At 43.2% G+C, this 14,253-nt stretch overlaps 1 protein-coding gene across 1 annotated transcript; it reads right to left on the reverse strand.

Moving 5' to 3' along the window:
• Positions 1-592: 592 nt before the first annotated feature.
• On the reverse strand, positions 593-1,099 carry LOC140015859 (uncharacterized). Its single transcript, XM_072068685.1, has one exon. The coding sequence runs from the start codon at positions 1,097-1,099 to the stop codon at positions 593-595; it is 507 nt and encodes a 168-aa protein (XP_071924786.1).
• Between the last annotated feature and the right edge of the window lie 13,154 nt (positions 1,100-14,253).

Genomic DNA, 14,253 nt, shown 5'->3' on the forward strand with positions numbered 1-14,253 from the left:
TGTTATGGATCAGAAACCAGAGAAGCCAGAGCTTTGGAGAAAACCAGAAGGAACAATTCGAATAGAGAGCTAATTAACAATGAATCAATGAAACAGTGATTGAACTGAGCTCAATTTCATTAATGAATCCGAGAAATAAAAATACAAGAACAGAGATGATGAATTTAGCTAAGAAGGTGTAAGAACTGAAGGAAATTTGAGAGGGAAACTCTGAGGATTGCTCCTCAGACTGTTACAACTAATCTGGACGGAAATGATTCAAAAACTACCTCTACAAAGCAGACAGGCCTGCTTTATACAGTTATCAGCTCCTAACAAACTTCTAACAGCACCTAATAAGGATCAATTGCATGTTCCAATTGCGTCTGCAAGTTGTTACAAGTTGCCGCGCTTCCTGGCTTTCTGTTAGACAGATGAAAACCCAGCAAAGGCGTGGTTAAACTTTCGCGCCTTTGCTGAAGTGAATCCTCTAAGTCACGCATTCCGCTTCTGGATTCCACGCCTTCTTACTTCCTTCTTCCTATTATGTATCTTCCTTAGTCTAGCATTCTGCATTTCATTACAATACCTCCCCCTCATAAGACCTTTGTCCTCAAGGTCGAAATTGGGGAAACTTCTCCCTTATCTGCGCAGCATCTTCCCAAGTTGCTTCTACAGGATCAGTTCCCCACCACTGGATAAGCCATTGAGTTACAGCTGCATTCTTCCTCTTGATCATCCTCCTGCTCAACAGGGCCTCAGGCTCTACTCTAATCTGTCCCCTTTCATCAGTGTCTGGTAGTTGCAGGATAGGTGTGGTCAGATCTCCAAGCTTCTTCTTAAGCAAGGATACATGAAACACAGGGTGGATCTTTGATGTAGTAGGTAGCCTGAGCCTGTAGGCCACTTCTCCGATCCTTTCCTCTATACAGTAGGGGCCAAAGTACTTAGCGGATAATTTGGTGTTGTTCCTGATCATCACAGATGACTGTCTGTAAGGTTGCAACCTCAAATATACCCAATCTCCAACCTGGAATTCCCTTTCACTCCTATGCTCATCAGCATATTTCTTCATTCGCTCCTGGGCAGCTTTCAGGTTGTGTTGCAATAGCTCGTCCATTTTGTGAGAACCCGTAAATCCCTTAATAATTTTCCTAGGATTTATTTCCTTTAGTGGCATGTTTTCTGCATTTTCTGGCTTAGGAATTTCTCCTGGTAAATTTTATGAGTAATTATAGTTTTTAGATGATTTTTCTAGTATTGGAGAGTTTTTGAAAAATTAAGAGTATATAATGGACGTGGGACCCACTAGTGCGAAAAGTTCGGAAAAATTTGGCCAATTAGGTTAAATTCCGGATACTGGTGGAAATTTATCGGGTGTTAAGAGATAAGTAGAGATTGAGAAGTGATTGATGTGAGAGGGAATAAAAGGATAGAGTTGCATTTATGGAGGTGACAAGTGTCACCTTGTGAGTGGTGGCACTTGTAGACAACTATTCATGGCTTTTGACTTTTTCGACTAATTGGTTAAATATCTAAAAAATTAACCAAAATTCACTCTTTTCTTTCACCATTGTGGCCGGCCCTCTCTCTAGCAAAGAAGGAAGAAAAACTCTTCAAGTTTTAGCTACCATCTAGTGCAAATCATCCAAAACACTTGCTTGATTTTGTTTCTACGCCATAAAATCCCTCCACTTGGTGCTAGTAAGTGATTTGGTGAAGTTTTTGGAGAAGCTAAGGTGTCCAACAACTCTCCCTCTCTTGTTTTCTAGGTGAGTGGTGGTTGAACTCTCTCCTTCACTTAATGAAGCTTAATTTGTGCCTAATGGGAGCTAAAGTGCTGAAATTTGTGGTCTATTTCTTGGTCTGAGATGAATTGGTGAAGTTTTTAATTTATTGATGAATTTTCTGGTTTAATATGATCATGATGTTGTGACCTTGTATGATGATTCACAATGGCCTATAATGACTCTAGTAGGTGTGAATTATTGATAATTGCAACCAATTTTGGGTTTGGATTGAAATGTGAAAAGTTAGGGTTTCATAACCCCCTTTTCTGTCCGGTTTTGTATCTCATGTTTAAAGGCCGAATTGGCCTTGGCTTAAAACATAAAAGTTGTAGGTATTGATGTGTTTAAGGTGTCTGTAAAATTTCAGGTCATTTGGAGTAGTGTAGAGTAAGATATGTCGATTTTACTGTTGCTGTTCTGGGTTGATCAGAATGTGCGAACTGCGCTTGTAATCGTCTGTTTTGACTGGAATTGCTTTTAATTTGGATTTTAGTGTCTTCTGATGAAATGTAGCTGGATGTCTTGTCTACCGCATGCCTTTGGGATCAATGCATTTGGACCTGTATAGACTGAGTTGGACTAATTACAGCATAGTGTGATTTGTAAACCTGCAATTACGGTTCTGGTTTGGTATTCTGCATTTTTTGACCTAGTTGTGCTAGGATTTGGACTGAGTGGCCTTCTACATTGTTGTAGCCCTGTCTTTTAGCTTCGAGATGGTGGGTCTTACACCCTCATCCGATAAGCGTAGCGCATTTTGTACCATTACCGCATAAGGAGGCCAAAACTGTTTTGTTGTTAGGGCTAATATAGTTACATTTCCTGATTTTCTGGTTTGCTATCATGCTTTTATATGCATATGAAACCCTATTGGGGTTGTGATTGGCATGACTTTATGACTCGTTATCGAGTCTCATGGTATTTGTTTACGTGTTCTAGGGCGTGACGTTAGTGCACGACGTACTTTGGACGGCGGTGCATGAAACCTCACCTACGTGAGTGGTGAGTATACTACTCACTTGGATGTTTATAATGTGGCTTTGCTATATGTGATTGTGATGCCTTGAAGGCTTGTTTGGCTATTGGAAATGGTTAGGGTAAGGGTGTACTTGACCGCCCTCATTCCTTTTATTCCTGTGAATGACTGTTTACCGTTTCACTGTATTACTGTACTTGCTATATGAGTTATTGGATTCCATTCATGGGATATTGTTTGGGTGTCGGTTGGACGAGTATCCAACGGCCCTACTGTATTACTGAGCTCGACCCCGTTGGTAGTCACTTGAATCGAGCCAGCGAGGGCTTGGTCGTGAAAATTGACTAGCCACGGGGACTGAAATGGGAATCTGGTGGTAATGAGACCCTTGGTTCCGGTGTACTCGAGTATCACCTAAAGTTACTGCTTGGAGTGCGGGCCCGGTTGGGGTATGTTGGGTGGAAGGAATGGAAGTAAAGTGAGGTCTACGGTTTGGTACTTTTAACATTGACGGAGGGTCAATGAGCTTGGATCAAGAATATAAGCGAGGAAATGGGCTCTTGAGAGCCGTCCGTATCCTTTTACCGTTTTGTTTCATTCCTTAATTGTGTACTTTAATTGAAAGGACATGCTATATGCTCTTTGTTGCTTATGTGGTAGTAACTCACTGGGCCTAAGCTCATTCCGTTCCATTTGTTTTCCTTACAGGAAAATTATCACTTTTGGAAAGGTTGTACTAGCAAGTTGAGCTCATGTAAATGTATCTTTTGAATAGCTCTTTGAATGAAACCCTAATGTGTATTGGGTTCGTTTTCTTTTGATTGGCAAACCAAACATGTATATTCATGATAAATGGTTTTTGTGGCATGCCATTTGGTTGTAAATGTTGAATTTCAATGTATGTATATGTTGGATTGATGTATGGTTGAACTCCGGATTCTGACGTGTCCGGCATTGTTCATCATCGGCGCGTTTTCTTTTATTTTTATTTTGTGATTTTGACTTGTTTGCGCGCGTGGGTATGTTCCGGAACTTATTAGATCGACGTAAACTGACCCGTTAGTCCTGGCGAGAGCTGGGCAGGCAGTCCACTAACCTCTTTGGTTCGCCTTAGGGGAAGGTGGGGCTGTCACAGGTGGTATCAGAGCCTAGGTTTGAATTAGCCTGGGTGTTATAGGACTGCTTGATTTGAGGATTTGTTGTTTATGGCCTGTAAGCTTATATTTATGGTTAATTGTTCTTGTGGTGTAGGATGGCTGGACAGGGTGACCCTAGTGCTAGTCCTTCGGGAGTGAGACCTCGCAGAGCACTCCCCGTGATCCCATATCAGATACGGCCAGGAGGGGCCGTTATTCGTTGGAGCCCGTCTAACCGTCTCCGACGGTGCGCGTGTAAAGAGAAGTATGCCTATCCGAACGCTCTCGTGTTTGCTCTGGACAAGGAGCGTAAGGTGTTGGCTAGAGAGAATGCTCGACTTGAGGTCGAGGCGATCCAGGATAGGGCGACCAACGAGAAGCAAGCTGCACGTATTAAAGAGCTAGAATACGACGTGCTTGAGGTCGAAGATAGGGTTGACGACCTATGCAACCAACTGAGGGAGGCACGAGAGCGCGAGCTCAAGCGAGCTCGCAAAGTCAGGGGTCGCACTGAGGCAATCCTTAACCTATGTGATGACGGGCTGGAGAAAGATAGCGATGAAGCATCGTGTGCGGGGGCCGAGGCCGGGGAGGAGTCCACCCCGTCGCCTGGGTCCCAGAGCCCAGCGACTGACTAGGCCTTGACTTCTAGGCTTCTTTTGGGATAGTTGGTGGTTTTGTATGTACATAGGGATAGTGATAGAGCCTTAGCTAACCGTTTTGGATGTTGGGTTAGCTACGTGTAAATCTCTTTTGATAGGCCAATCCTCGGGGGGATCGTTTATGTTCGTACGTGCCTTGGCCGTACTTGACTTGACTGATTGTATATATGTGTGTGGCTTGATCTTGCTTGGCTTGTATATAGATGTTTGTGATCATATTTGCAATGTATCAATATGTGTTATTGTGAAAGTTTTGCGTATTACTTACATGCCTTGTTACTACTTTGGTTTAGTACTCTTGCCTAGACCAAGTAAAACTTATGGAAGGTACTCAGAGTGGTCGGGGACGTGGGCGCGGAACTAGACAACCCACACCGGTTAGGGGTACGGGGGAAACCTCGACTGGACCCGCTCTTGAACCACAAGCCGACCCCAATGTGCAAATAGCTGCTGCTATGCAGTAAATGACAAACCTACTAGCACAAGTAGTGCAACAACAGGGCCAGAACCCAAACCCTAATCCCGGAAACCCTGGTCACCATATCGAAAGTGAAGATAGAGCTCTCGAACGTTTCCAAAAGTTTGCCCCGCCGAAGTTTGTTGGGGGACCTGACCCGGACGTTGCTGAAAGATGGCTTGAAAAGATGGTGGATATATTTGCAGCCCTACACTACCCTGATGAACGGCAGGTGACTTTTGCCGTGTTTCAACTTGAGGGAGCGGCCCGTTCCTGGAGGAACGTAATTAGACAGAAATGGGAACGGGAGCAAACGCCGAGGACTTGGGTGAACTTTATCCGAGAGTTTAATGCCAAGTTTTTCCCTCCTCTAGTCCATGAGAGGAAGGAGGACGAGTTTATTAGGTTTCGCCAAGGGACTAAAACTGTGGCGGAATATGAGAGTCATTTCACCCGCCTGTCCAAGTTTGCACCTGAGTTAATCATGACTGAGCAAAGACGGATTAGGCGCTTTATTCAGGGGTTGAATGTTGAGATTCAGAAAGGTCTCGCCGTGGCTCAAATCAATGCGTTTAGCGAGGTTGTGGAAAAGGCCCAACGAGTTGAAAGTGCACGGTTGCAAGTCCGGAACTTCCAGGCGAAGAAGCGTGGCTTTCCTGGGAGTAGTTCTGGACATGGTGAAAAGAGTACTCCCTCTAAATTTGGACGCGGAACGGGTGGTGGTCGACATTCTGGTTCAGGCAGAGGGACTCCATTCAGGGGTGGTCAAGCTGGGCAAGGACAAAGGGGAAATGCTCAGAGTGGCTCGGCTTCAGCATCTCGCGGTCCCTGCGGGTATTGCGGGAAGTCAAACCACAACGAAGATAACTGCTGGAGGAAACAGGGTAAATGTCTGTGATGTGGAAGCGCAGACCACCAATTGGCCACTTGCCCAGTTCTGAAACAAGATGGAAAAGGAAGCCAACCACCACCAAGGACCAATGCTGGACCAGCAAAAGGAGATGGGTCCAAACCTAAAGTTCCAGCTAGGGTGTATTCCTTAGAGCCCCATCAGGTCCCAGAGTCTTCGGAGGTCGTATAAGGTACGATCCCTATTTTCCACCGCTTTGCCAAAGTTTTAATTGATCCTGGTGCCACTCATTCGTTTGTTAACCCTGATTTTATGTGTGGCATCGATATAAAATCTGCTAGTTTACCATATGACCTAGAAGTTAGTACACCTACGGGAAATCAACGTTTGGTGACTAGTATGGTTTATAGGGATTGTGATGTATGGGTAGGTGAAAGGAGATTTTTAGGAGACCTGATTAGCTTGCCCATTAAGGGGTATGACGTGATTCTGGGAATGGACTGGCTAGCCAAATATAACGTCCAACTGGATTGTAAAACGAAAGTGGTAGAATTTCGCATTCCTGGCGAGGCAACCTTAAGGTTGGATATAAGGGGTAGGTTAGCCTCATCTGCTTTAATTTCGGGCATTCGAGCTAGGAAACTGATAAGTAGAGGGGCGCAAGGATTTTTGGCCTTTTTGATTAACACCCCTACGGATAAGTTAAAAGTGGAAGACGTGGCCATAGTAAGGGAATTTCCGGATGTATTCCCTGATGAGTTAGTAGCCTTACCGCCGGAAAGGGAGATAGAATTCCGAATAGACCTGTTACCTGGAACCTCACCTATCTCAAAAACCCCTTACCGAATGGCGCCTGCAGAACTTAAGGAGCTTAAGTTGCAATTACAAGACCTTTTGGAGCGGGGATTCATTCATGAGAGTGGGTCTCCTTGGGGAGCTCCTGTCCTATTTGTGAAGAAAAAGGACGGAACCTTGAGGATGTGTATTGACTACCGGGGCTTGAACAACGTTACGATCAAGAATAAATATCCACTGCCCCACATTGACGAGTTGTTTGACCAGCTGCAAGGAGCAGTGGTCTTCTCCAAGTTGGACCTCCGACAGAGATACTATCAGTTGTTAATAAGGAAGGAGGATATTCCGAAAACTGCTTTCAACTCAAGATACGGGCATTACGAGTTCGCCGTTATGCCCTTTGGACTGACCAATGCTCTGTGAGAACCCGTAAAACCCTAATATTTTTCCTAGGGTTTATGTCCCCTTAATTCCATGTTTTCTGCATTTTCTGGCTTAGAAATAATTTCCTGGTGAATTTTATGAGCAATTATAGTTTTAAGATGATTTTTCTAGCATTGGAGAAATTTTAGGAAGTTAAGAGTAAATAGTGGACGTGGGACCCACTAGTGCGAAAAGTTCGGAAAAATTCGGCCAATTAGGTTAAATTCCGGATACTGTGTAAAATTTATCGGGTGTTAAGAGATAAGTAGGGTGTGTGAAGTGATTGATGTGAGAGAGGAAAGAAAGATAAGAATGCATTTATGAAGGTGACACTTATTGGATGCCTTTTAAGAATTACTATTCACAATTTTGACTTTTTTGACCAAAGGTTAAATATCCAAAAATTGCACAAAATTCACCAATTTTCTCTCCTTGTTGGCCGGCCACCTTGAGCAAGAAAGGAAGGAGATTTCTTCAATTTTCAAGCTTCTACTTGGTGCAAATCAACCAAAAACATTTGCTTCCATCCATTTCACTCCATAAAATTCTTCCTTCTAGAGCTAGTAAGTTGTTTGGTGAACTTTGTTTGAAGGATTAAGGTGCCCAACATCTTCTTCACTCTTGGTTCTTGGTAAGTGAAGCTTGAAACACCCTACTACACCTAATGATGCTTATGTTGTGCTTATTAGTGATAAGAGTGCTAAAATTTCTGGTTTTTATCTTGGTTTGAATTGTTTTGGTGAAGTTTTTATTTTATTGGGATTTTTTCTGGTTTAATATGATCTTGATGTTGGGGGCTTGTATGATGATTTGCAATGGACTAAAATGGCTCTAGTGGATGTGAAATGTGGTTAAATACAATCAATTTTGGATTTGGTGTGAAATTTGAAAAGTTAGGGTTCTTGAACCCCAATTCTGTCCGGTTTTAGATCACTGGGTTAGAGGCCGAATTAGACTTTTCTCAAAACATGAAAGTTGTTGGTATTGATGTGATGGAGATGCCTGTAAAATTTCAGGTCATTTGGATTAATGTAGAATGAGTTATGACGAAATTACTGTAGCTGTTCTGCTTTGGACAGAATGCGAAAACTGCGATAGTAATTGGCCATTTTGACTGGAATTGGTTTGGATTCTGGAGTTGGTGTCTTCTGATGAAATGTAGTTGGATGAATTAGCTAACTTATGCCTTTTGAATTTCGGCATTTGGACTTGTATGGACTGAGATATACCGATTACAGTTTTTTGTGTTTTACGAACCTGTTTTAGGAATTCTGGGTTAGTATTTGGCATTTTCGACCTAGTTAAGCTAGGAACTGGATTGAGTGACCTTCTACATTGTTGTAGCCCTGTTTCATAGCTTCGAAACGGTGGGTCTTACACCCCCATCCGATAACCGTAGAGAATTTTACACCATTACCGCATAATAAGGGCAAAACAGTTTTCTATTTGGGGCCAAGGCTAAGGCCATTTTCTAATTTCTGGTTTACTATTATGCTCATTTATGCATATGAAACCCTATTGGGGTTGTGTTTAGCATTGCTATATGACTCGTTATCGAGTCTCATTGCATTTGTTGCGTGATTCTAGGGCGTGACGGTAGCTCACGACGTCTTGGTGACCGTGGTGTATGAAACACCATTTTCTTACTTGGTGAGTATACTACTCACTTACTTGTTATAATGTGGCTTTGTGCTATGTGTATTTGATGCCTTGAAGGCTTACTTGGTTATTGGAAATGATTGAGGTGAGGGTGTACTTGATCGCCCTCACCCCTTGTGATTTTATTCATGGCTATTGACTGTTTTACTGAAATACTGCACTGGATATATGAGATACTGCATTCCATTCATGGAAACTGATTTGATGTCGTTGGACGAGTATCCAATGGCTTTACTGCATTTATGAGCTCAACCCTGTATGGTAGTTAATTGGATCGAGCCAGCGAGGGTTTGGTCGTGAAAATTATCATGCCACGGGGACTGTACTGGGGAACCTTGTGGTAATGAGACCCTTGGTTCCGGTAAACTCGAGTATTACCAAAAGCTACTGAAATGGAGTGCGGGCCCGGTTGGGGTATGTTAGGTGGAAGGATTGGAAGTAAATGGTGGTCTACGGTTTGGTACTTTTAACATTGACGGAGAGTCAATGAGGTTGGATCAAGATTGCAAGCGTGGAAATGGGCTCTTGAGAGCCGACCGTATCCTTTTACCGTTTTGCTTCATTGCTCATTTGTGCACTTTAAATGAAAGTTCATTCTTATATGACTTTGATTGCTTATTGGGTGGTATACCACTGGGCTTTAGCTCATTCCGTGTTATTTGTTTTCCTTACAGGGTGATAATTACTTTTGAGAATGGGTTGGATAGTCAATTGCCGAATTGAGCATGTAAATGTCTTTTGTATTGCTCTTGAAGTGAAACCCTAATGTATAACGGGTTCATTTCCTTTTGATAGGCAAATCGAATGTGTACTTCCTTAGTGAATGGTTTTGGCTTGCCGTTGTGGCTTGTAAATGGCTAATGTTATGTTGTATATGTTTTTCGATGCTTGGTTGGGTTTCGGACGGGTCGGTTACTATTCATGGCCGACTCTGGAGTTTGTTTCTTTTATTTTGGGATATTTTGCCCTTTTGCCTTGTTGCGCGCGTTACAAGTTTCAAACGTGATAGATCGCTTTATACTGCACCGTTAGTCCTGGCGAGAGCTGGGCAGGCAGTCCGCTAACCTCTTTGGTTCGCCTTAGGGGAAGGTGGGGCTGTCACATGCTCCCGCTGCCTTCATGGACCTAATGCATAGGGTTTTTAAACCCTTTCTGGACCGATTTGTCGTTGTGTTCATTGACGACATTTTGGTCTACTCTAAGGCACGCGAGGAGCATTAGGAGCATTTGAGAGTGGTGTTGCAGACTTTAAGGGAACATAAGTTGTACGCCAAGTTTAGTAAGTGCGAGTTCTGGTTGGAGAAAGTGGCATTCCTAGGGCACGTAATCTCCCACGACGGCATTTCAATTGATCCGGCGAAGGTAGAGGCTGTGACAAACTGGAAGAGGCCCGAAAATCCCACGAAAATTCGCAGCTTTCTAGGGCTAGCTGGGTACTACCGAAGGTTCATTAAAAATTTCTCCAAATTAGCAGGACCTTTAACTGACCTGACAAAGAAGCATGATCGATTTATCTGGAACACCCGATGCGAAACAAGTTTCAGGAACTAAAGAGAAGATTGACCATGGCTCTAGTGCTAGTTTTGCCAAATGGAGTGGACGGGTTTGCGGTGTATGCCGACGCGTCGCGAGAAGGATTGGGGTGCGTATTGATGCAAAACCGGAATGTGATTTCTTTCGCCTCTAGGAAATTGAAGCTTCACGAGCAGAACTACCTGACTCACGATCTGGAACTAGCCGCAGTTGTCTTTGCACTGAAAAAGTGGAGGCATTACCTATATGGGGTAACCTTCGAAGTGTATTCGGATCACAAAAGTTTTAGGTACCTTTTCTCCCAGAATGAATTGAACATGAGGCAACGAAGGTGGATGGAATTCTTGGAAGATTACGACTGCACAATCAATTACCATCCGGAAAAGGCAAATGTGGTAGCTGATGCCTTGAGTCATAAGGTGCAAGTAGCAGGGTTGATGATTAAAGAGTGGGATTTATTAGACTCCGTTTGCAAGTGGAGACCCTGTCTTGGGAGCCATAAGGTGATATTTGGCAATGTTAGGGTGACCTCCGCTCTACTGGAACGTATAAAAAGGGCGCAAGGCGAAGATTTGATGGTACGGAAGTGGAGAGAGAAAGTGGAAAAGGGAGAAACTATGGACTTCAATTTGAGTCCTAAGGGCATTTTGAAATATCGAAACCGAATAGTGGTACCAAAGGATGAGTCGTTGAAAGCAGAGATTCTGGAGGAAGCTCATCGGTCTAAGTATACAATCTATCCGGGCAGCAGCAAAATGTATCAGGACCTGAAAGGAACCTATTGGTGGGACAATATGAAGAAGGAAATCGCTCAATATGTACAAAAGTGTCTCGTTTGCCAACAGGTGAAAGCCGAACATCAAAAACCATCGGGTCTGTTACAACCCTTGGAGATACCCGAATGGAAGTGGGAAAACATCACAATGGACTTCGTTTCAGGTTTACCGAGGACGCAAAGAGAACATGATGCCGTTTGGGTGATCGTTAATCGATTAACCAAGTCGGCCCATTTCTTGCCAGTGAACATGAAGTATTCAATGGACAAGTTGGCCCGACTGTACATGGACGAGATAGTAAGGCTACACGGTGTTCCTATGAGCATCGTCTCCGATCGGGATCCACGGTTTGTATCTCGGTTTTGGCAGAAGTTTCAAGAAACCCTAGGGACGAAACTCAATTTGAGCACGACCTATCATCCTCAGACGGATGGCCAGTCAGAACGGACAATTCAAACTCTCGAGGACATGCTACGAACTTGCATTCTGGACTTTGGAGGCAACTGGGGTCAGCACATGACCTTAGTAGAGTTTGCGTACAACAACAGCTTCCATTCGTCGATTCAAATGGCTCCGTACGAAGCCCTCTACGGACGCAAGTGCCGGTCGCCGATTTATTGGGACGAAGTTGGCGAAAAGAAGGCACTGGACCCGGCAACTATTCCATGGATGGAAGAGACTCAAGAGAAGGTCAAGTTGGTACGGCAACGACTCCAAACAGCTCAAAGCCGACAAAAGAGATATGCGGATAATCGAAGAAAAGACTTGGAATTTGAAGTTGGAGACCACGTATTTCTCAAGATCACACCTTTACGAAGTATCACAGCGGGCAAAGGAAAGAAACTTCAACCGCGGTACGTCGGACCCTACAACATCCTTCAGAGGGTAGGAGCGGTCGCGTATCGATTGGAACTACCATCCAGTCTCTCTCGAATCCACGATGTGTTTCACGTCTCGATGCTAAAGAAGTATCATCCTGACCCATCCCATGTCTTACAACCGTAGGAGATTGAAGTAGACGAATCGCTTGCTTATGAAGAGAAACCGGTCCAAGTGTTTGATCGGAAAGTCAAAGAGTTCCGCAACAAGAAAATTCCATTAGTAAAGGTGCTATGGAGAAACCATGGCGTAGAGGAAGCTACTTGGGAAGTGGAAGAAGAAATGCAAAAAAAGTACCCAAACCTTTTCGGGAATTAAGGTGAGAAATTTCGAGGACGAAATTCTTTAAGGGGGAGAGAGTGTGAGAACCCGTAAATCCCTTAATAATTTTCCTAGGGTTTATTTCCTTTAGTGGCATGTTTTCTGCATTTTCTGGCTTAGGAATTTCTCCTGGTAAATTTTATGAGTAATTATAGTTTTTAGATGATTTTTCTAGTATTGGAGAGTTTTTGAAAAATTAAGAGTATATAATGGACGTGAGACCCACTAGTGCAAAAAGTTCGGAAAAATTCGGCCAATTAGGTTAAATTCCGGATACTGGTGGAAATTTATCGGGTGTTAAAAGATACGTAGAGGTTGAGAAGTGATTGATGTGAGGGGAATAAAAGGATAGAGTTGCATTTATGGAGGTGACAAGTGTCACCTTGTGAGTGGTGGCACTTGTAGACAACTATTCATGGCTTTTGACTTTTTTGACTAATTGGTTAAATATCTAAAAAATTAACCAAAATTCACTCTTTTCTTTCACCATTGTGGCCGGCCCTCTCTCTAGCAAAGAAGGAAGAAAAACTCTTCAAGTTTTAGCTACCATCTAGTGCAAATCATCCAAAACACTTGCTTGATTTTGTTTCTACTCCATAAAATCCCTCCACTTGGTGCTAGTAAGTGATTTGGTGAAGTTTTTGGAGAAGCTAAGGTGTCCAACAACTCTCCCTCTCTTGTTTTCTAGGTGAGTGGTGGTTGAACTCTCTCCTTCACTTAATGAAGCTTAATTTGTGCCTAATGGGAGCTAAAGTGCTGAAATTTGTGGTCTATTTCTTGGTTTGAGATGAATTGGTGAAGTTTTTAATTTATTGATGAATTTTCTGGTTTAATATGATCATGATGTTGTGACCTTGTATGATGATTGGCAATGGCCTATAATTACTCTAGTAGGTGTGAATTATTGATAATTGCAACCAATTTTGGGTTTGGATTGAAATGTGAAAAGTTAGGGTTTCATAACCCCCTTTTCTGTCCGGTTTTTTATCTCATGTTTACAGGCCGAATTGGCCTTGGCTCAAAACATGAAAGTTGTAGGTATTGATGTGTTTGAGGTGCCTGTAAAATTTCAGGTCATTTGGAGTAGTGTAGAGTGAGATATATCGATTTTACTGTAGCTGTTCTGGGTTGATCAGAATGTGCAAACTGTGTTTGTAATCGTCTGTTGTGACTGGAATTGCTTTGGATTTGGATGTTGGTGTCTTCTTATGAAATGTAGATTGAGGTCTTAGCTACCGCATGCCTTTGGAATCAATGCATTTGGACCTGTATAGACGGAGTTGGACTAATTACAGCATGGTGTGATTTGTAAACCTGCAATTACGGTTCTGGTTTGGTATTCTGCATTTTTGACCTAGTTGTGCTAGGATTTGGACTGAGTGGCCTTCTACATTGTTGTTGCCCTGTCTTTCAGCTTCGATATGGTGGGTCTTACACCCTCATCCGATAAGCGTAGCGCATTTTGTGCCATTACTGCATAAGGAGGCCAAAACTGTTTTGTTGTTAGGGCTAATATAGTTACATTTCCTGATTTTCTGGTTTGCTATCATGCTTTTATATGCATATGAAACCCTACTGGGGTTGTGATTGGCATGCCTTTATGACTCGTTATCGAGTCTCATGGTATTTGTTTACGTGTTCTAGGGCGTGACGTTAGTGCACGACGTACTTTGGACGGTGGTGCATGAAACCTCACCTACGTGAGTGGTGAGTATACTACTCACTTGGATGTTTATAATGCGGCTTTGCTATATGTGATTGTGATGCCTTGAAGGCTTGTTTGGCTATTGGAAATGGTTAGGGTGAGGGTGTACTTGACCGCCCTCATTCCTTTTATTCCTGTGAATGACTGTTTACCGTTTCACTGTATTACTGTACTTGCTATATGAGTTATTGGATTCCATTCATGGGATATTGTTTGGGTGTCGGTTGGACGAGTATCCAACGGCCCTACTGTATTACTGAGCTCTACCCCGTTGGTAGTCACTTGAATCGAGCCAGCGAGGGCTTGGTCGTG

The sequence above is a fragment of the Coffea arabica genome, chromosome 10c (assembly GCF_036785885.1).
Source record: "Coffea arabica cultivar ET-39 chromosome 10c, Coffea Arabica ET-39 HiFi, whole genome shotgun sequence".
NCBI classification, from domain to species: Eukaryota; Viridiplantae; Streptophyta; class Magnoliopsida; order Gentianales; family Rubiaceae; genus Coffea; species Coffea arabica.